General features: G+C 35.5%; 1 protein-coding gene across 6 annotated transcripts in view; it reads right to left on the bottom strand.

Annotated features, from left to right (window-relative positions):
* MIA2 (MIA SH3 domain ER export factor 2) overlaps positions 1 to 23,263 on the bottom strand; it is a 110,788-nt gene that overhangs the window by 754 nt on the left and 86,771 nt on the right. For all 6 annotated transcript variants that reach the window (XM_047861317.1, XM_047861314.1, XM_047861318.1 and 3 more), the window contains 4 exons: positions 19,709 to 19,867; positions 7,729 to 7,851; positions 2,491 to 2,549; positions 1,387 to 1,621 (listed from right to left, as the gene is read on the bottom strand). In XM_047861317.1, the coding sequence (XP_047717273.1) occupies positions 1,387 to 1,621; positions 2,491 to 2,549; positions 7,729 to 7,851; positions 19,709 to 19,867 (576 nt within the window). The remainder of the gene's footprint in view (positions 1 to 1,386; positions 1,622 to 2,490; positions 2,550 to 7,728; positions 7,852 to 19,708; positions 19,868 to 23,263) is intronic.

The following is a 23,263-nucleotide window of genomic DNA, read 5'->3' as shown; positions in this document are numbered from 1 at the left end:
GCATAGGATTGAAGGGAATATCATTAATTTTAGACAGTTTTAATTTTATGAAAACCTAACATCTTAACATTTTTGAAAAGAACAGAAATGATTTCAAAATATATAAACATTACTTTAAAAGTTTTTAACTAATGTAATTTTCACCAGACTTAAAATTCAGATCAGTAATTTCCAATTCTAATTGGATATTATCCTAAAACATTTAGTTATATCAAAGACTGTCTTGGAATTCCCCAAAATTCACTTTAATTCACCTTAAACTTTAAAATAGAGGAGAAATAAGGTGAGAAATAACCATATCAGGCACATAACAACCTTCTGCCTAGTGTTTGATAACCATATATTTATTCTACAGAAACCTATAGTTCTAAATGGCAATGTATAGATATAAAAGCAAAAAATGATTCCTTTTTTCTTATATGTGACACTATGAAAAAATTTCAATGAATTCAACAATTAGTCCAAACACGATAAACATATTTTAGGTTTTAAATAAGTAGGACTAGGGGTGCCTGAGTGGCTCAGTCGGTTGAGCGTCCGACTTCAGCTCAGGTCATGATCTCACAGTCTGTGAGTTCGAGCCCCACGTCGGGCTCTGTGCTGACAGCTCAGAGCCTGGAGCCTGCTTCAGATTCTGTGTCTCTCCCTCTCTCTGCCCCTCCCCCACTCGTGCTCTGTCTCTCTCTGTCTCAAAAATAAATAAAAACATCTTTAATAAATAAATAAATAAATAAATAAGTAGGACTACATAGGAACTACTTATGAAAAAGACTTTTAAAAACACTTTAGCCAGGGGCGCCTGGGTGGCGCAGTCGGTTAAGCGTCTGACTTCAGCCAGGTCACGATCTCGCGGTCCGTGAGTTCGAGCCCCACATCAGGCTCTGGGCTGATGGCTCAGAGCCTGGAGCCTGTTTCCGATTCTGTGTCTCCCTCTCTCTCTGCCCCTCCCCCGTTCATGCTCTGTCTCTCTCTGTCCCAAAAATAAATAAACGTTGAAAAAAAAAATTTTAAAAAAAATAAAAAAATAAAAAAAAAAAACACTTTAGCCAGTAATTTTAATGTTAAAATATATGTTGTAATTATTTTTACTAATTGATGCAGTAACCAGTTTCTATCAAATAAGATATAAATAATTTTGGTCTTAACATAAGACTGTTACAAAAGGCCAATGATTTTCCCAATTACTGAAACACAGAGTAATTCCCATATCATTAGGATGAATCAAGTTGAAGCCTCATTACAGTCTACTAATAGTTGGCTACCTTCCCAATTTGAAGAATAACAGTATACCTGTGGTGAGAAAACTTAATATATGAATAGGAAGTAGAATTATATCTTTGATTTACTCTATAAAACACATATTAAGTTCAAAGAAAAAAAACATACCTGCAAATGGAGGATGTGGTGGGCCAGGGAAATCCCTTGGTGGGAAAAAATCTCGGGAAGCTCCATACATGCTCCCTGGAGGAGGTGGAGGAAAAGGAGGACCTCTTCTCATGAAGGGGCCCCTTGTATCCATTGGAAACAATGGACCCCTGATTGGAGCAAGAGGTGGAGGAACAAAGCCAAGGCCAGTTGCTTCACTTTCGGCAGGGAGAGATGAATCAGGCACATTTAAATTCTATAACAAATTGACATACAGCAGTCACTAAAACAACAGCAAAATTTGCAGTAATGTTCCTGAAAACCTTAGGTTTAAAAGAAAGCACCTAGGCACCTTGCCAGAAAGCAGTCTATAACAGTCTTAACAGTCCCCTGAGAAAGATTCAGTTTTCTACATCAGACTGATTTTTGCTATCACAAATATTAACTCAAAAGAAAACAGTTTTAACCAAAACAAAGTAATATTCTGGCTAAAGATAAAACAGAGAGGGTACCTGGATGGCTCAGTCGGTTAAGCATCCAACTCTTGATTTGGGCTCAGGTCTTGACCTCACAATTTGTGAGATCAAGCCCCACAATGGGCTTGTGCTGACAATGTGGAGCCTGTTTGGTATTCTCTCTCTCCTGTCTCTCTGCCCTTCCCCCTATTCACAAGCTCACTCTCTCAAAATAAATAAATAAATAAAACTTGAAAAAAAATAAAAATAGTTGAAGAGTATCAAAATATACATTCTTTATCAAGCATATACTGAAAAAAAGAAAAGGTGTTTATATTTTCAACATAAAGTGACCAAAAGCAAAAATTGTAAACATAGTAACAAAAATATACTTTAAAACATTGAAATAAAAATCCAAGGGGGAAAAATCCAAATTCTGGTTTAACTTTAGTAAACTAAGACTCTAGTCTGTAAATTGTACTTTTTCACCACAGAGTACAATCCAGAAAAGAAACAGCTATAATGCTATGCAGGAAGTATATATAGTTGTCAAAATGGGAGAAGTAGTTTTGTATCAACAACTATATTGCCAGCTAAATTTCTATTCCAGTAAACCAAGAGACTGGAAAGCTCCTGAATACATGGATAAAATTCCACTTTCAATACTTACACCAAGATCGTCTTTGCTATCATTTCTACTGGATTCCATTTCTGAAGACATTGGCCCATCTAAACATAAAAATTAAACCAATTAAAATACATAACTGTAGGGGGACCTGGGTGGCTCAGTCAGTTAGGCATCTAATTTCAGCTCAGGTCATGATCTCGTGGTCTGTGAGCTCAAGCCCCGTGTCAGGCTCTGTGCTGACAGCTCATAGCCTGCTTCAGATTCTGTGTCTTCCTCTCTCTCTCTGCCCCTCCCCACCTCATGTTCTGTCTCTCTCTGTCTCTGAAAAATGAATAAACCTTAAAAAAAATTTTTTTTAATACATAACTGATCACTCCATTCCTAGAATACCTCCAGATCACAAAGAATTGATATTTCCCCCTGTCAGTACCTAAACCAGCCTGATACCAGCATCCTGCATTAGGGCCACAAGAACAGCTTCAGGACACTGGAAATTTTGGCACAAAGTTCTGCAAAGGCACATGGCAGAGATTTTTGTGGCTTGTTCCTAGGCAACCCTGCTGTAAGAGCATCATAAAGAGATTTCTGGAAGGTAGCATCCCTCTCCCTTCTTCCTCCTTTCCTTTCTCCCTCCCTCTCTTCTTCCCTCCTTCCTTTCACTATTTCATTCTACCTTCCTAATTCCTCCATCAGGTAACACAGACTAGCATTTGAACTTAGCCATTATTTGAAATAAATGTTCCTGGACTTTGTTATCATCAAGAACTGCTCGGTCTATGAGAAGGTAAATTCAAACAACCCTCTTCTCTGACCACAACTACCTATCCTTGCCTAGCCTACTCATTTAGTTATTCTCACTACACCTGTTCTTGCCACTGAAGCTTCCAGTCCTTTGGTCTAACTCTTCAGTTTCCTCCTCTCCTCATTTTCTTCCCTAATTAACTGGACTTCAAAGTCCATCACTGCATCCAGTCATCAATGTCCTTACCCCACTGGCCATATTTTACATGTGCCTGACAATGCTCTAGCCCTAGATTAATCCAAGTCTCCAATTCCATTCTGCCTATACCTGAGCTATTTAGCACTTCTGAGGGTAAAATAAACCATAGATTCGTGTATAGATAGGCTCCACTCCAAGCTGATGGATTTCTAGCCATACTTTCAGCTGCTTAGTGATTAACTTTCTTTCTGTGTCTTCCACATCATGTTTCTCCTCAGCATTTTAAACCTCCATTCTCTTCAAACCTACTACACTAAGTCCCTTAGAAACTCCCTTAACTTTTTGTAATCAAACAAATAAATGTATCAGCAACTATATTCCTATCATCTTTCCTCCTATTATCATGGAAAAGGATCCTTATAGATGATTTTTGACCCTGATTCTGTGCTCAGAATCCCACCCTTACAGCTTCCTCAGAGATCTTCCTCTCTGTTACCTCCCTCCTCCCTTTCAGCTAAACCCATTCTATTAGCAAGTCTCTCCCAACTACATGAGACAGAAAAATGAGACAGAAAAAGGAAATTCCCCTACAGCTATCCTTCTCTTCTGTAATCAATAACTGTTCTCTATATATTGTTTGGAATGCCTCTCATTTTGTGCTGCTCACACTGCCATCTATTTACAACATCCACTACTCCACTGAAATTACTTTTTTTTTTTTAATTTTTTTTTCAACGTTTATTTATTTTTGGGACAGAGAGAGACAGAGCATGAACAGGGGAGGGGCAGAGAGAGAGGGAGACACAGAATCGGAAACAGGCTCCAGGCTCTGAGCCATCAGCCCAGAGCCTGATGCGGGGCTCGAACTCACGTGGACCGCGAGATCGTGACCTGGCGGAAGTCGGACGCTTAACCGACTGCGCCACCCAGGCGCCCCTCCACTGAAATTACTTTTGTGGAAAATTAAAAGACACTTTAGTCCTCATTTTATATTATTTCTCATCTTTGTTGACTACTCTCTCCCTCTTTAAATCTTCTCAGCCTTCAATTTTTATAATGGTACCCTTCTTTCTATCTTTCCTTACTAGTCACTCTTCAATCTCTTTGGTGGGCTCCACTACCTTAACATCCTTAACATCCTTAAATGGTGGTCTTCTCAGAGTTCTACCTCAGCCCTATTCTTTCATTCTCTTTTGAAAAATCCCATCCACTCCTACAGCTGTAATTTGATATATACTACTAATGATTTCCAGACATGTAATTCAGATCTAGATATTTCCCCTAGGACCGGAAGGCTTGAACTGCCTATTTGAATATTCATACAGGTGTATCACAGGTGTCGCTAATTTTTTAAGTTCAAAATGCAACTTATAATCTTTCTTGTCAAACTTGCTGCTGCTCCTTTTTCAATGAATGGCCCAGATGCCACAGCCAGGAACCTGGGCATCAGCCAAGACTCCTCGTCTCCCCCACAATCCCACATGCTTTCAATCCTAAATCCTCCTAATTCTATTTTCTCTAGGTCTGTTCACATCTATCTCTCCCCTCTGTTAAAACACCACCCTCACCCATGTAGATTCCTGTCACAGTCTCCTAAAAAGCTACCCTGCCTCCAATCTTGACTGCTCCCTCCAATCCATTCACATAATACAACGACAGTAATTTCTCTAAAATACAGATCTGATGATATTGTCATTTTTAAATCCTTTAATATGTTCCATTACCCTATGAATATGGTCCAAATTTTGACCAGCTTTGCAAAGCCCTAAGAACTCTATGCACTGCTTAACCTTTTTACTACTTGTTTCAGTATTCCCTGACTCACACTCCATGTGGCAGCCATAATTTATTAGGACGTCTTAACTCTTAATAGCATCTTTAAAGATGCTATTCTCTTCTCCTAGAACATGATTGCCATTATTTTGATCCAACTAATTCTGGACCTTTAATTCTCAGCTTAAATGTACTCCAGGAAAATTCTAACTATCCCACACTCGAAACACCAATACCTCATCTTGGTAAGTGCCCCATATGGTCCCATAGCATTTTGTATTCATTACTTTGTTACTGTGTAGTGTAACTGCATATAGGTCTTTACTAGACCTCAAGTTATAAGGAATGCTGAGCTCTATTCACCACTGAAATACAGCAACTACCATAACACCTGTCAAATGTAAGCTTTCTATAGACATTTAGTGCATCAAAAGTTAGATCCACTACCATCTCATTTCAATAATGGATAGGGATCAAGACCATGGCTCTGGACACAGACAAGCTTGAGTTCAAGTCTTGCCTCTGATACTTCCTACCTGAGCACCATTTTGAGACTTGATTTGTTCATCTATAAAATGAGACATAGTGTCTACTTCATAGGTTCATTGTGAAGATTAAATAATTCACTTTCATTCAACAAATGTTTATGAGCACTAGTGCTAGTCAGATTTTAATATGTTTCAATCAGAACTCTCATCATTCTTCTCCATGTGACATATACTGACAAACCAATAATAATATTTATTATTATATATTTATAGAACTTTTACAAAAGTTTATACAGAACTTTTCTATTTACAAAGTACTTCAACACATATTAATTCACTTAACCTCATAAGACTTTGTCAAGTGATTAATATCTCAGTTTTATAACCATTATTCATCAATGACTTGAGCTCTTTTCTTTGTTTTTACTTATGCTGTTCATCATTACTGACACAGATCCCCACCTCTGAACCAACTTTTCAAATTCCCTCAAAAGCAGCTCAAATGCTACCTCCTTCATGGAGTTTTCCTTGATCCTTCAACTACATGAGAGTTCTCTCAGTGAACACAGCACATTTTCTAATGGAACGTACTATTCTGATCAGTATTAATTAAAGATAAAGATTTCTTTCTCCACATTTAATTACTAGCTTCTTACAAGCAGAAACTACATCTTATTATAATTACGTTATCTGCCATATTATGTAGGGCACCTTCTAAATAGTAGTCACTTAAAAATTATCTGATTAATTGGATATTATTCAATAACAAAAAAAGGACATGTAAAAAATCTTAAATAGCAGTAGTTTAAAAATAAATATTTAATCACATAATACTTTCACTCCATTAAGCTTGAATTAATGGGGGAAAACAATTCAAAATCCAAAGAGTTAGAAAGAATTTATTTCATTATAACTAATAAGAGAAAATCCAGGCCATACATCTGCTTCTTTGCTTATTATTCAAAAAAGATTGATTTTCTACAATAAATAAAATTCCATTTGCTGAGGAAACCTTCTACCAATAAATTTATTTTAATTTTCTATTTACTTTTCATTTTTTTAATGTTAAACAGTTCTGACTGGTACACTGGATATATATATTTCCCGACTTCAGTAGTTTGCTGTGAGGTGGTTTAAAGAAAAGAGTGCCTGGGGAGACTGAGTGGCTCAGGTGGTTGAGTGACCAACTTTGGCTCAGGTCATGATCTCACAGTTCATGGGTTCAAGCCCTGCGTCAGGCTGTATGCTGACAGCTCAGAGCCTGAAGCCTGCTTTGGATTCTGTGTCTCTTTCTCTCTCTGCCTCTCCCATGCTGTGTTCTCTCAAAAATAAATAAATATTTTTAAAAAAAATTTTTTTTTAAAAAGAGTGCCTGACAAATAGTAGGTTACTCAGTAAATGTTAGTTAAATCTAAGTAAGAAATGACTAAATAAGATAACTGGTTAAACCAGCAACAGAGCATGCATCCAAATTATTTTTCTGGTGGATTTTCACATATCCATTTACACTAGCTTACCCTCCCTGATTACAAAACAGGATACATGTAAGTGGACTGGAAAAATTTTTATAATTAATCATGGAATAGAGTAAAATTTGCCATCAGAGGTACACATAGTAGACCCATTACAATAGTGCCCAAACCAACCATTAACATATATGCAGACGCCATGGGTACAAACAATATATCAAGAAACATAAAACTAGAAAGTTTTCAGTAAAGATTTTGGCATTAAGAGCTATTGGAGGTAGGGGCACCTGGGTGGCTAAGTCCATTGAGTGTCCGACTTCAGCTCAGGTCATGATCTCATGGTTCATGAGTTTGAGCCCCCATGTTGGCCTCTCTGCTGAAAGCTCAGAGTCTGGAGCCTGCTTCAGATTCTCTGTCTTCCTCTCTCTCTGACCCTTCCCCACTCGTTCTGTCTCTCTCTCTCTCTCAAAAATAAATAAACATTAAAAAAAAATTTTTTTTTAAAAAGAGCTATTAGAGGTAGCAGTTACTAGTCCTTTTTTCAGCTCCCAATTCTTTAGTGTGCCATCATTATTAAAAAACACATACACATACACAAAGTATTTCTTACCCAATTTATCCAAAGATGGCATATTAAAACTTCTGAGTTCTGCTGGTCCAGACAGTCTACCAGAATTAGAATAAAATCTGTCTTGCCTTTGTGGAGGAAGAGATGGATCAGGATATGGTTGGCCTAGAAAAGTTTTTAAAATATTTTCATCAATGTAAAAATAAATCAAGTTTACTTACGTTTAATATATTGAATATAGACATTTCTCTTGCTTCCTAAAAATTGACCTATATTCTTGGTAGACAATAGTAAGTAATTTTAGGAAAATTATTCACTAAAGGCAATAACTTTACCTTTGTAGTAAACACAATTATAATATGCTACTCTAGATTTTGAAAGTTTCAGTTCAGTGAAGGAAGTAAATACATCAACATATCAAAAACATCACTGAGAAGATCACTACTGACAAAGAAAAAAAGAGAGTATGTTGTAAGCATATCAAGAAATTTAGCAGAATAGACGATGATAAAAGAAATAGCCACCAAAGCAAGAAGTATTATTCAGAGGTCATCAAGGATGAAATTTTTAGTAACTTCAATATTTTGGAATTTAGCATCCCTCCAAAATGAAAGGGGAAGATCTCTCACTCAATAGATGAATGGAAGGTTCACAATGCTCAGATTAAGGACACCTAGACAGACACAAATCTGGGCACAGACTCTGACTCAGGTGCTTCTACAGCTAACCACCTTTGCCCCCAGGTGTCACTTATGATAACAAAATGATCATTCCTGGGTCCTTGTAGAACTCCTCATTCTTGAAAAAATATAAGTAGTCCATCTCATCTTGGCTAGGCAATGGCAGATTTTTATACATTAGGTATGATATGCCCAACTCCAAAAATAGGAGGAAAGTCAAAGGGGGTGAATTATGTGACTCTCTCTTATCCAGATGGATAAGGAAAAACAGCTGCAAATTGCCTTCCGTGACTATTCTAAGCAGCAATTCATAATACAAACTCCATACAATGTTGGATAGGTCACCCCTCATCTGACTCAGCCACAAGGGACCTTACTGACACACCTCTCCCACACAAAGCCATGAAAACCACTTGGCATCAACCAGAGTTAATAGAATTATATTTAATGAGCTCCCAAGGGTCAAAGGATGTGCATTAGGAGAGAAAGATCTGGACAGTCTCATGCTCATTTCCTCCCCCTTTCAGAATCTTAGCAAAATGCTGTCTCTATGAGTCTGAATTAGCCCAGTGAAAAGAAAGGCCAATATAACCACTGAGATCTAAAAGGAGTTTTCCCTTTCTACCGCAAACATGGGATTAATTAAATGGCAGAATTTGGCCAAGGGGATAAAAATGGGTAAACCTGAAAACTTCCCAGCTCTTTCTTAATCAAGCCTCAAGATACCATACCATATCATTATTTTGCTTCTAAATTACATCTCCACAATATCAGCAACCTCAGAAATAAAAAATTTTGCTACAAGCTTACTATTTTATAAATCATATACCCATGTTGCCCTCCACTGGCCAATATAATTAACTCCTTAAATCTACCAAGACCTATTGTGTACGTGGCAGTAGTGATACAAAGCTGGTTTTGATACAGTCCATGCTTTCATAGTCTAATGGTGACAGAAATAAATACAGTGTGGTCAATGCGTTAATAAAGAGGTATACAAATTATATGAGTGGTAGCCTAATGAATTTTGATTGGAGGAATCAGAAATGGTGTTGTTACCAAGGAGGTGAAGCTTGCCCTGAGAGAAAAGGACAGATGAACAAGTAAACAGGGTATTATGCTCAAACACAAATATACACATACACACATAAACACGCCCACAAACATACACACATGCAATATGATAAAGCTATAACCAATGAGACTAAAATAGAGAAAATAAAGACATAGTTCCTTGCTTGCTTGCTTACTTTTGTTTTTTTACCACCCTTATAAAAGAAGACATGATTAAGAAGAAAGAATGGGAGAAGGAAAAGGATCAGGGGGAAAAAATGAATAAAGGCTGCCAATAAGTGTACACAGCATTCTGAAGCAGTTTCATAAACTAAGAATTTGAATAAAATCCAAGATGTCTATGTCAAATAAAAATGCTGTCTATCTCTTTTCATTCCATAACAAATCTTGGACTGTGATAGTTCCCTCAGTACCTATTTTAATAATCTGGGGTTCTATCACATAAGAGAAACATCAAGTTGGTTAACAAGAGAAGCATAAAGATGGATAAAGGATTGGGATTGTTTTTTAGGTTTAATACTGCCTAATAACCAAGTACAATAAACATCTTCACTCACAACATGAAAAAAATAGTTTATCCTAATAATTAAGGAATTTAAATGGAATGAAAAGCAAAATTTCCAGAAAGCAGATGATAGCAGCATTGATACAGATAGGTTACGAGTCTGGAATAAAAAGACCAATGGTATAGAAAGAATGTCAAAGAAATAGATCTATGCAAATATGGACATTTAAAATAAAAGTAATATCTCAAATTGATGAACCAATATATAATATTAAAATAACTGTCTATTCAATGGAATAAAATAATTCCTCGCACTAAACACTAATACAGAAATCAAATCCAAATTGAAAACTTAAAAATTAAAACAAAATTTTAAGATTTTTGAAAGAAAGAAAACAGAGAATATTATTTTGATCTAGGGACAGGCCTTAAACAAAACAAAAATTCCATAAAAATAAACATGGATTAACTTACCTATAAGAAAATTTGAAACTTATGTATAACAAGAGCATGTGTAATAACAAACCAATAGAGTATTGCAAAAGACAAAAGATTAGTATCCAAAATGTACTAAGATTCCTATGAAGGGGGTCCTGGGTGGCTCAGTAGTTAAGCGTCTGACTTTAGCTCAGGTCATGATCTCACAGTTGGTGAATTCAAGCCCTGCATCAGGCTCTCTGCTGTCAGTACGGAGTCTGTTTGGGATCCTCTTTCTCCCTGCTCCTCCCCTGCTTGTGTACATGCTCTCTCTCTCTCTCTCTCAAAAATAATTTAAAAAAAAAAAAAAGAATTGCTAGCAAGCAGGAAATAAAATGGGTCACGCAATTTGCAGCAAATAAATACAGGTAATACAAATGACCAATAAACATGAAAAGATGTTCAAGCTCACTAATCAAAGAACTACAAATAAAAAGGAGACAATAATTTTAACTCCTATTGCTGGAAATATTCAAAAAGTTTTATATCAAGTATTGGAGAAATAAGTACTCTCAAATCCTTTATGTACAGCCACTCTTGAGGACAATATGGCAACATCTATTAACACTAAAAACAGGGCACCTTGGTGGCTCAGTCAGTTGAGTATCCACTCTTGATTTCAGCTCAGGTCGTGATCCCATGGTTTCTGGGATTAAGCCTTGCGACAGCCTCTGCACTGAGCATGGAGCCTGCTTGGGATTCTCTCCCTCTCTCTCTGCCCCTACCTTGCTTGTGCACGCACATTTTTTCTCTCTAAAATAAATAAACATTTTAAAAAATGATTCTCTCTCCCTCCCTCTCTCCTGCTCATGTTCGCTCTCTCTCTCTCTCTCTCTCTCTCTCTCTCTCAAATAACAAAGAAAAGGAAGGAAAGGAAAGGAAAGGAAAGGAAAGGAAAGGAAAGGAAAGGAAAATATGCTTATCCTATTACTCAGCAATTTCATTTCTTCAGCTCATCTCTAAATAACATATATGCAAGGGGTGTTAACTGCAGCATTGTTACTAACAGTGAAACACTGGAAACCCCCTAAATGCTCATCAAAGAACACTGGATAAATACATTGTGGTATATTTATATACAGAAATACTATATAGTAATTAAGGTAATAAACTTTATATTAAAATAGAAAGAAATCAAGAACATAATGTTGATAAAAAACTTAATAAAATAGAAAAAAACTTTTTTTTTTTTTTAATTATATATGGTCTGTAAGTTTACACACACTAAATGCATGAGTAGTCACCTCTGGGAAAGAAGGATAGTAATGGCTCCAGGAAAGGAAGTAGAACAACCTCATTTATATAGTGTGCTATTTTTTTCTTTATATGTTTTATTTACATGTTCTCTCTATCTCTCTCTCTCACACACACACACACACCTGAAGCAAATATTAACATGCAATTTTAGAAGGTAATAGGCAAGATTTTACATTATCTTTGTTTTTGTTCCTTTTTCCATAAAACAGGAGTAACAGTCCTGAGTGTTAGAACAATCAATAAAAAGCACTTAACATAATAACTGGTGCAAAATAAGCATCCAAAGTAACTACATGAGAAATTAAACATTTTATATTTATAAACCATATTAAAGCATAATAGTCACTAGTCTCATTCAAATTTATGACCATAAATTTCAAATAGATACTCAACACTGCCCTGTAATCATACTACACTCCAGTGAAGTTTGAGTTCCTTCACTCTACTAAATGGCTATTGTGTATCTTTTTCTCTCTCTTCAAATCTCTGACAACTCCCTCCGCTCATCCCAAGTTAATGATCTTGCCACACCAAGAACTGATGGAACTAGACAGCTTCGCTCACCCTTACCCAGTCTCTACATCTGTACCTACTTGTGCCTTCCTTCTTTTTCAAATGAATAAAGTGACTTAGCTCCTATCTAATTTCTCACTTACAGTCTGGATCCCATCCTTTCTGTTTATCACTCAAGTGTTTCACTTTTATAATTATACTCTCTCCCATACATCATCAATTTCACTTTCTACCTTGCATTATTCCCATCAGTAAATAAATGTTGCAATATTTTCCATCTTAAAAAAAAAAAAAACTCTCCCTCCCAGCTACCATTTCATCTCTCGCTTTTACTGAAAGCGAAATTTTGGGGGGCGCCTCGGTGGCTCAGTCAGTTGAGCATCCGACTTCAGCTCGGGTCATGATCTCGCAGTTGTCGCGTTCGAGCCCCGTGTCGGGCTCTGAGCTGACAGCTCAGAGCCTGGAGCCTGCTTCAAGTTCTGTGTTTCCCTCTCTATCTGCCTCTCCCCTGCTCATGCTCTGTCCTCTGTCTCAAAAATAAAGATAAACATTTAAAAAAATTTAAAAAAAAAAGCAAAATTTTTCAAAACATCGTCTACATTTCTCCCCACATCCTACTCTCTCCTCAATCTACTCTCTTCATAAAGATTGGAAAACTAAAGATTTTTAGAGTTAATTAAACATGTATAGCAGTAACCTGTCTACCAAACACAACCAATACAAATCATTAGAATTTATATAGGACCATTACAAGAAGTGATAGTGATACAGGAGATATACACTCCAAAACAAGGGGTAGCCTAAAAATGTAGAAACAACTTTTAAGCAAATACCATTCCCTAAGAGGATAAAAGCATCATTGAAGCTGTTAGGACACCTTATTAAGTATATGAAGACTCCAAAATCTCAACAAGGAGATCAAAATGGGCCTAACTTAAGACCAACTCTTATTTCATCAAGTGAATCTTGTATAAAAGAATGTTCACCATGAAGAACAATTATCTGCATAAAAGTTTACAAATTAGAGCCAGTAAAGTAAAAATCTATGCCTGCACTTCTAATGCTATCTAAAGTTGGCTTTATGCTGCTTTTGTTTCTCAAGGTAAAATTTAAAACTATCATCCTCAATTTGGCTGTATGTATCTCTTATTCAGCCCTTCAAGAGATAACGCATGTTTTTAAACATCCAAGGCTGAAGACCAGACTTAATTCATAATACTATCAAAGAGCTGCTAAATCTCTTTGCTACCCCTCACATATCTTATCCAAACTAGTAAAAGATAAGCAATGACAAAAATAAGAGAAACTACATACATACTTCTTGCTCTTTTAACAGAAACTCTAAAAATATTAAAGCTTTAAAAAAGGAGGGGAAGTGACATAATCCTCCTTTAATTTACATCTGTCTACTCTAGCAGAGAATTAAGATTCTTCATTCTTTTCTATTACTTCTTCCTGATGGAAAAGGAGGCTGTGTGGCCAGTTATAGGAGTATAAGGATATTGAAATTAGTGCACTAAAATCAAAAGGAGCACTGAAATCAAGACAACCAAGGAATAAAAAAATGAAAAAAAACTAAAACTTTGTTTCATTAAAGTATCTGTGGTTTTCTTACTCTTTTTTCTCAGCTAAAATACTACCAAAAATATTTATATGAATTTAGACATAAGTAATACCTTTCTTGTTGGATTCTTACTAGATTCATTTATGTATGACAAATCATTACTCTGATTAATACCTGCAGTAGAAATTAACTATAACTTCTTTGTGGTATAATTCTCAAGAATTATTTAAAAGGCTAAAAGCCAAGGTTTCTGCAGATTTGTTCCCTCATGGTCAAAAAGATATCATTTAAAGTCTAGCAGCATTAGTTTTCTTATTTGAATTATTTGCTACTAATACTGTTGAAACATGTCACTAATCATAATTTATATAAGATACAAGAATATTTTAAGATTCATGACTCTTAAAACATAATGGTAAATGCTAAATGTTAGTTAAGAGACAGTATTTTAAGATTTTCTAAAAAACTCACTTAAATTATTACTCTTTGAAAAAAAAAAAGAACAAGTGCAAAGAAAGCAAGGCAATTACTTAGGAACCATTTATTAGAAAAACTAAACAAAAAATTACATTATTTCTTTCTTCTAAAGAGTAATTTTAGGGGCACCTGGGTGGCTCAGTCGGTTGAGCATCCGACTTCAGCTCAGGTCATGATCTCACAGTTTGTGAGTTTGAGCCCCAGGTCGGGCTCTGTGCTGACAGCTCAGAGCCTGAAGCCTGCTTCAAGTTCTATGTCTCCCTATCTCTCTCTCTCTGCCCCTCCTGCCCCTGCTCACACTCTGCTTTCTCTCTCTCTCAAAAATAAACATTTTAAAAAATTTTTAAAGAGTAATTTTAAAATCTAAGACATTATAGTATACAAATATATTTTTTACATATAGTTATACAAGTGAAAACACATTGTAAAAGTATAATCCCTCTGATATACTGCATTCATGATCTCAATTCTTCACCATCCTTGTACCTTTGTCTTCAAGAGGCAGAATATATTTCCTGCCCACTGATTCTAAATTATGTCATGTGACTTGCTTTGGTCAATCAAATTTTAGCTGTTCTGACTCAGAGAGATTTAAAAAAGCATGTTTTTGCTTTTCTACTCCTGTACTTCAGCAACAAGAATGAGAGACTCAAAGAATGAAGCTCCATTTCTTATGGAGCAAAGCACTGAGTCAAGTAAGTCACTTTGGTTAAATTTCTGTTGCATAAGTTCTTATTTATTAAGAACTTACAGGGGTACCTGAGTGGCTCAGTCAGTTAAGCATCCAATCCAACTCTTGATTTCGGCTTAGGTTATGATCTCATGGTTCGTGAGACCAAGCCTCATGTCAAGCCCTGTGTCAAGCCCGCCTCCAGCCCCACCACCAGCCCCGCATCAGGTCCCGGAACAGGCCCCACAAGTAGAGTGTGGAGCCTGCTTGGGATTCTCTCTCTCCCTCTCTCTCTGCCCCTCTCCTGCTCCTGCACTCTCTTGCTCTTTCTCTGTCTCTCTCTCAAAATAAATAAACTTTAAAAAAAAAAAAACAAAAAAACAAAAAATGAACTTGTAATGGGTGAGTTATTTAGAACATATTCTTGTTAAAATTCTAATCCAATTATTGTATGATAGGTGAATGTTAACTTATTTATATTATCCATCAATAACATTTTTTTCCTGCAAAGTTGAAAAGATTTCTAAGTTCCTAAGATGAAGAAAAATGAACTGAAAACAGCCTTGATCTGAATGGTAGTTATACAAATGTGCTCAAATTATGAAAAGACCAAGTTATATGCTAAAGAATACTTGCACTTCCTGTATATGTACTGTATCCAATAAAAAGGATTTCATTTTTACTTTTGATTTTAAAATAAGGATTCCCAGAAAGCTGAAAAAATAATACAGAGGGAAAAAATAATAATAATACAGAGAAGTCCTACACACCTTTACCCCATTTCCCGAACCCAATCTTCCGTAACTAGTGTGCAATATAATAACCAGGAAACTAATACTAATACAATGTAAGTATATAGTTCATGCCAACTTATCACATGTGTACATGTGTGTAATCACCACCACACTCAAGATACTGAACTATTCCATCACCAGAAAGATCTCCCTCATACTACCCTTTATAGTCTCATCCACACACCTTCCCTTACTATCTCTAACCCATGGGAAACCCCTAATCTGTTTTCCATTTCTATCACTTTGTCAGTTCGAAAATGTGATATATATGTAATTATACAGTAGCTGACCTTCAGAGATTGTTTTCATTCAACATAGTGCCCTTGAAATTTATCCAAATTGTTCATGCATCAACAGTTCATTATTTCTAGTTTGATTCCACTGTAAACACAGAATACCGTATATAATTTCAATTATTTTCAATTTGTTTCATGGCCCAGGATATGATTTATCTTAGGAAATGTTCCTTTGGGGCTTGGAAAGCATGTATATTCTGCTGCTATTGGGTGGCGTATTCTATAAATGTAGATTAGATCCTATTGGTTAACAGTATTATTCAGTTCTTGTATATCCTTGCCAAATTGTCTAGTTGTTCCACCAACTGTAAAGAGAGATACTGAAGCCTTCAACTATAATGGTACATTTACGTTTCTCCTTTCAGTTCTGTCACTTTTTACTTCACATATTTTGTAGCTCTCTTGCTTGCTATATAGACATTTGTGTTTGATATGTCTTCTTGATGCTTTTTATCATTATGTGATGTTTTTCTGTCTCTGGTTATTTTCTTTGCTTTTAAGTTTACTTTATCTGATGTTAATAATAACTACTAGTGCTGTCTTCTGATTAATATTTGCATAGTATTACCTTTTCCCATCCTTTTATTTTCAACCTATCTACTTATACTATTATATTTGAATGAGTTTTGTACTCAGCAAATAGTTGAGTCATGGTTTGTTTTTTAATTCATTCTACCAACTTGTCTTTTAACTGCTGATGTTAGACAATTTACAATCAATGTAATTAGTAGTACGTTAGGGCTTAAGTTGTTTTTTTTGTTTCTATTTGCTCCCTATATCCCCTCTTCAAAGTATTTAACAGTGCAAAAACAAATGATTCCTTAGAATTATAGAATTTCTTATATTTCTGCTTACTTGTCTTAAATCAAAAAAAAAATTTTTTTAATTCTTGCCAAGTTCTAACATGTTAAGGAAATATATGAAATTTACAAAGCATGCTTCATAGGACTACATTATAGAAAATCTCAGATAACTGCAGAATCTATATTCCTCAGAAATTCAGTTATTTCAGTTGCCATTTTTTAACATCAGTGTTTTTTAAATTTTTTTTTTTTCTCAACGTTTATTTATTTTGGGGACAGAGAGAGACAGAGCATGAACAGGGGAGGGGCAGAGAGAGAGGGAGACACAGAATGGGAAACAGGCTCCAGGCTCCGAGCCATCAGCCCAGAGCCTGACGCGGGGCTCGAACTCACAGACCGCGAGATCGTGACCTGGCTGAAGTCGGACGCTTAACCGACTGCGCCACCCAGGCGCCCCAACATCAGTGTTTTTTAAACTAAAAAGATGACCCTCATGTCACAATGATCATTCGTCTTCAAAGCAGCTACTATAAAATTATGCTCATGACATTTAAAAAATGCTTACAATGAATAAAAAGATAAGAAATCTCAGCAGACAGTAAAAGTATTTAAAAATGAAAATTCTAAAACTGAAAAATACAATATCTAAAATAAAACTTTTCCACAGGGCATTTGGGTGGCTCAGTCGGTTAAGCCTCCAACATCGGCTCAGGTCATGATCTCACAGTTCGTGAATTCGAGCCCTGCGTCAAGCTCTGTGCTGACAGCTAAGAGCCTGGAGCCGGCTTCAGATTCTGTGTCTCCCTCTCTCTCTGCCCCTCCCCCACTCACGCTCTCTTGCTCTTTCTCTCTCTCCTTCAGAAATAAACATTAAAAAAAAATTTTAAATAAAATAAAATAAAACTTTTCCTAGATAGGTTTAATATATATTAATAGCAAAATGAAAAAAACAAAAATAATTTTTTTTAAATTAAAAAACATTAATAGCAGAATGGAGATGACAGAGAGAAGAGTCAGTAAACTTAAAGACAGATCAATAGAAATTATTCAACTTTCAAAAGAAGGAAAAAAACCTGGAAACAAAATGAAAAGAGACTTAGGTATCTATGAGATAATACCAAAAGTCTAAAATTATAGGCTTCAGGCAATTTTTAAAGGACATGTAAAAAATTTTCTAATTTTATGAATGAACAATAACAAAGTCAATACTGAGTTCTAGTCTCAGCTATCTACCTAGCTACTTTAACCTAAGACTGCCAACTAATCTCTTGGAGGACTGCGTGCTCTTTCCATATAATAAGGGCAGTGGTTTTATATGGATTAGTGGTTTTTAGATTTAGCTATTCCTCAGAACCTCCAAGGGAGTATTTTAGAAATATAGGCCTTACCTCTGAAGTTCATGTTCCAAAGGTCTGATCTGAAGGGGGACCCAGATATGTCTGCATTTTCCTTGAAGTTTCTTAGGCTACTTCTGAAGGTAAGCCAACTTTGAAAACCACTTCACCAGATTTTACTTGGAGAGTTAGCACATGTGACAGGGATTCTTGGTATTAATAGCTTGTAAATTCTCAAAGGAAAGTTCTCTATACAGATGTAGTGATATGATAATACACCAAAATCTTGCAATCAAGTTCTTAGAGAAAGGGGCTGTAGTTTATTATCTTTATTTTTATCATAGCAAAACTTTTTAGTGAATGTTAAAGTCAAGAAAGAATCTTTGAAAGATGTTCTATGCCACTCCCCTAAAAGATTCTTTTTTTTTTTTTTTTGAGAGACAGAGCATGCAACCAGGGGAAAGAGGGAGAGGGAGAGGGAGAGGGGGAGAGGGAGAGGGAGAGGGAGAGGGAGAGGGAGAGGGAGAGGGAGAGGGAGAGGGAGAGGGGGAGAGGGAGAGGGAGAGGGAGAGGGGGAGAGGGGGAGGGGGGGGGAGAGAGAGAGAGAGAGAGAGAGAGAGAGAGAGAGTGAGTCTTAAGCAGGTTCCACACTCAGAGCAGAGCCTGACATGGGGCTTGATCCTACAACCCTGGAATCATGACCCGAGCCTAAATCAAGAATCAGACACCCAATCAACTGAGCCACTCAGGCTCCACAGGAGCCACCATTTCTTAGAACATATACACACTACTACCACAGCAAGAGCTGATTCTTGGAATTAAAGTTATTTTACCATGATGTTCTTACTCTCTCCAACTCCTCAGGAAGGAATCTGAAGTAGTATGTTTTTTTAAATTTATACAAAGCAGGCATAGCTCACTTCACATAAGAGGTGTCCCTGAAACACTGCATAAATAAAAGTTTAGCAAACTAAAAAATTTTAAATACATTCGTTGGGAGAGTAAGAGCTATTAAAAGAATAGCAGTTATTGCCTTCCTTCAGGATATTCTGCTGTGACTCTTCCGGTAAATATATTTATTTTAGCAGTTAATCTAAGGTATACTGTTTAATGAAGAAAGACAATTACAAGAAGGTGAATAGTGTAATTGCACAGAAGTGATGAGGGAATTTTTCTATTTATGTTTATGAACATATACCAAAAAAAAAAAAAATCCCTAAAATATATAAAACTAAATACCTGGAAAAGCATGCTAAGATGATGAGGGAGATTTTTTTCACTTTCCTAATTACACATTTCTTCATTGTTTGGACTTTCTAAAATAAACATGTATTACTTCTATGAGCAATAAAAATAATAAAGATATTCCATGAGAGGGTTGGGAGGGAAACAAAGCAGCTTTCTGTAACATGAACAATTACCCCTAATTATTATGGTTAGAAATTTGTGTTATTATTGTTTTCCAATATGTATCAGTTTTTCTTAAAACAGGACATACATGTACTCCTCTTTTCTTCCATTCTTCTGTTTCATATACTGCTTACCTTTGAAATATAAATAATTACACTCTCTCCATACCTGATGGAGGGATCATCATCCTGCGATCCTGCTCCCATGGAGGTGAAAGGGACCCAGTGTCAGAAGGTGCTCTATGGGCATCAGTTAACCTATCACAGCTTGATTCTCCTCTTTCATTGGTATTCTGATGGTCCAGAGGATTCCCTGGGCCTCTTGAGCCTAATTAAAGAAAAAATTACAATTCTGTTTTATCTAAAAAAGTATTATAAGACCTATCATCAAATGAAATCCAGGCAGCTTTTAAAAAGTGAAAACAATCAGATTCCAACGAAGTTTCCCTAAGACATATTAGACTGTAATTCCATCCTACCAAAGCCTAGGACAAAGACTAGGACAATGAGGAAAAAATAATCTTGCCATGTGTATAAACAAATAATTGCCTATAAAAGTCATTTATAAATGTTACCACCATCATCATTTACAAAGAAAATCAGTGGCTAAATTATAAATTATAAATACTAACTCTGAAAAATAAAAGTATGAAGTGAATTACAAAGTAAAGACCTCTATATCAGATGGAATAAAAAAATTATGAGGTTTTTGTTGCTTACACTAATATGCCAATAGTCAAAAAGAGCATGATGCTTTTAACACAGTCATCTTAGAGGTTATATACCTATTTCAATAATTCTACAACTATTGAAAGTATTTTTAGAACAACTCTTTTAGAAAGGTACTTGGATTAACTTAAGAGACACTCAAGAAATCGCATCTCAATGCTGAAACAGGATTCTACTTCTGTCCAAAAATGATTTTAACCAGTCTGATTACAAACTTTATACCCACCAGATAAATTTGGCTTTAAAGGGCTTTTATCAATTTCTGAATATCAAATTCACCTTCAAAAAGAGCTCACAACTCTGAAGGCAAGTCTAAAACAAGAGTTTCAAAAACAACAGCACTGTTGGAATAAATACTTTGAACAAGGTAACACTCATTTGGATAAGGAAATCTGGCATGCTTACATTTATAAAGAAAGACCATCATTATAAAGTTCCCTTCTTATGACCACAAAAAACACAGTACCTCAATTAATATCACATATTCAATTAAAATGGAAAAAACAAATACAAAAATTTTTTCAACATTAAATAACAACATATGTTAGTACTTCATTTATCTGTCACTGAGGGGGGAATGCGGTCTTCTCAAAACTATATTGCCCAGAAAACAAAAGCTTTTTTCTTTTTAACCTTCTAAGGAATAGATTTTCTTAAAAAAATTTAATAGAAATCTTTCTAAAATGTCTCCACAGTTCAGTACACCTTTAAGCGACTAAAACTATTTCAACTTTTCTTGGTAACTTGTACAAATCAATATAAGAATCTTTTTTAAAAAATACATAATAATCTTTTAAAAAAAATTTTATCTGCTCTCTTTTGTACACTCAGGAGGTAAACTGACTTTTATATTCTGAAAGTAAGTCAACTATCTCTTTTCCTCATAGTTGTATATTCCCCAAATCTTTCTTTCCAGCTTGTTCATCCTTCTAATAAGGTCATTAGAAGAAAAAGGCTAGGAAAGCAGAAAATTAAACTGGAAAAAAAATGTGCGTCAATTAGGCTGAGTTCATCTAGTGTGAAGCACAGATCTTTAAAGAAGACATTCAAAGACCTTCTCTTGATTGCTTCCTTTCAGAAGACCAAAATACAGACCAACCAACCGACTACCAGGGAAAAAATTACAAACTTAAAAATGCTAAAGGTTAAAATTTTCATTCAGACTAAAAGTTACATGAAATTTACTCTAAAAAGAAATTATTTTCCTTATGTTCCATCTGATTCAAACATATATCTCATTCAAACTTTCAAATTTAAAAGGATAATAAAAGGAAGGAAAAGGGCACTATTCACCCTTCTTCAGTGAGTCATAGTAACTTTTATTCCAAAGCAACTCTTTTAAGACCTACTAATAACTTACCTAAAACTTCTGTAGCTCTTCTAACAAACAGTAAAACACCCTTGCAAATAATCTAAACACATCATTTCTCAAAAGTAATAAAAAGGAGAGGAAAGTAATTTAAATAGGAGAGGAGAAATCAAAGGTAATTCTTACTTATTACAAAATATCCAATTGACTACAAGCAATCCTTGACTTATGTCATTCAACTTCTAGTGATTCACATTTGCAATTTAGCCAATTATACCTTTATTTCTAGGGAACTGTTTTTCAGATTGCTGGCTGCAAACCATCATGGTGCATGAAATTAGTCTTAATGAGCAACTTTTTTAAATGAAATGGAACAGAAATGAACACAAAATACCAGAAAGCGTCAAAAATAGTAAGGGTAGTACTACTTCATGTAAATGGCTTCTATTACATTTATGTTGGCATGTAATGTGACATGATATAAAATATATTTCTTAATATAGGTCAAAAAAACAGGGGGAAAAAGGATTTGAGGGCATACATGTGAATTTCAAAATTAGTCTCCTTCCTCAAATGCTCAAAGGAAAGGTCTCCCAGGGCTCCAAGTGTCAGTCTGCAACTCACTCTTTCCCTAGGAGTTTTCAGTTCAAAGCCAACACAAGCAAAAGTTCTCTCTGAAATATCCCCAGGCTGTGGGTCCAATCAGCAGTGGGACTGGGAAGTGGGAGGGACCAATGGGAAGTATACCAAACTGAGGATACAAAGACATAAAGAGGAAATGGGCAAAGGGAGAATATCCCATAACCCATAGAAATTTTATTTTCTCATTCTTTGAAGGGAATCCCAAAGAAAGAGCTCCAAAAATATTTAAAATAATGGCAGTTTCAACAGAACAGGACAGCATCCCTGAGAGACTATTTTTGGTAAGTAGTATCCATTTGAGTATATGAGTTGTGAGAAGTTGGATTTAGTTTAGTGTTTTTATTTAGTCTCATTACTTTCTGTTCCTACCTCAGACTCAACATGCTAGATTCACTGATAAAAAGGGGGGAATAGAGACACAACACTGATGAAGAATGTTATTAGCTCTTATACAACACAGATTTGGGGCTAAAAACCTAAGACTTTTGACTTGGGAATGAACAGCACTGTTTACCTTTTAATTTTGCCACAATTCAAGGGAAAATTTTAAAGCAACTTGACAAGGTGAGGTGAGAAATCAAAAGAGGAAAACTCCAGGTACACAGGTAATGCCAGGATGAGCGCTGATGAAGTAAATGGAGAAAGACCAAGAGCTAATGCATAGGCTTGAAGTAGCTGCTAGAATTTGCAAAACCCCATACAGGGTAACAAAGCAATCTTGGGTCAGTTTCTCAAAGTATTAAATCATTTCCGTCTCCCTTAAGTCTCCCATCAAAACTCTTCTTGAGAAGTACTCAAGATAGTACTTCTGTATTACTCCACTCTAAAAAGAAGGTTCTTTCTTTTACTTTCTGATTTTCTAAAATAAAAAGATCATGATAATGAAGTAAAAAAAGATTTTAGAAATTCTACATTTTAATAATGTTTTGTTAAAATACAATTTTATGCTAAGTTATATTGTTATCATATTTCATGTATTCTTTATAAAGTGTTGTATCATGTAGTATAATATATAGTTTTTAAGAAGTCAAATGATCTAAAAAG

The sequence above is a fragment of the Prionailurus viverrinus genome, chromosome B3 (genome assembly GCF_022837055.1).
Source record: "Prionailurus viverrinus isolate Anna chromosome B3, UM_Priviv_1.0, whole genome shotgun sequence".
Lineage (NCBI taxonomy): Eukaryota > Metazoa > Chordata > Mammalia > Carnivora > Felidae > Prionailurus > Prionailurus viverrinus.
Note: the sequence above shows the minus strand (reverse complement) of the source record. Positions and strands in the feature narration are given on the sequence as shown.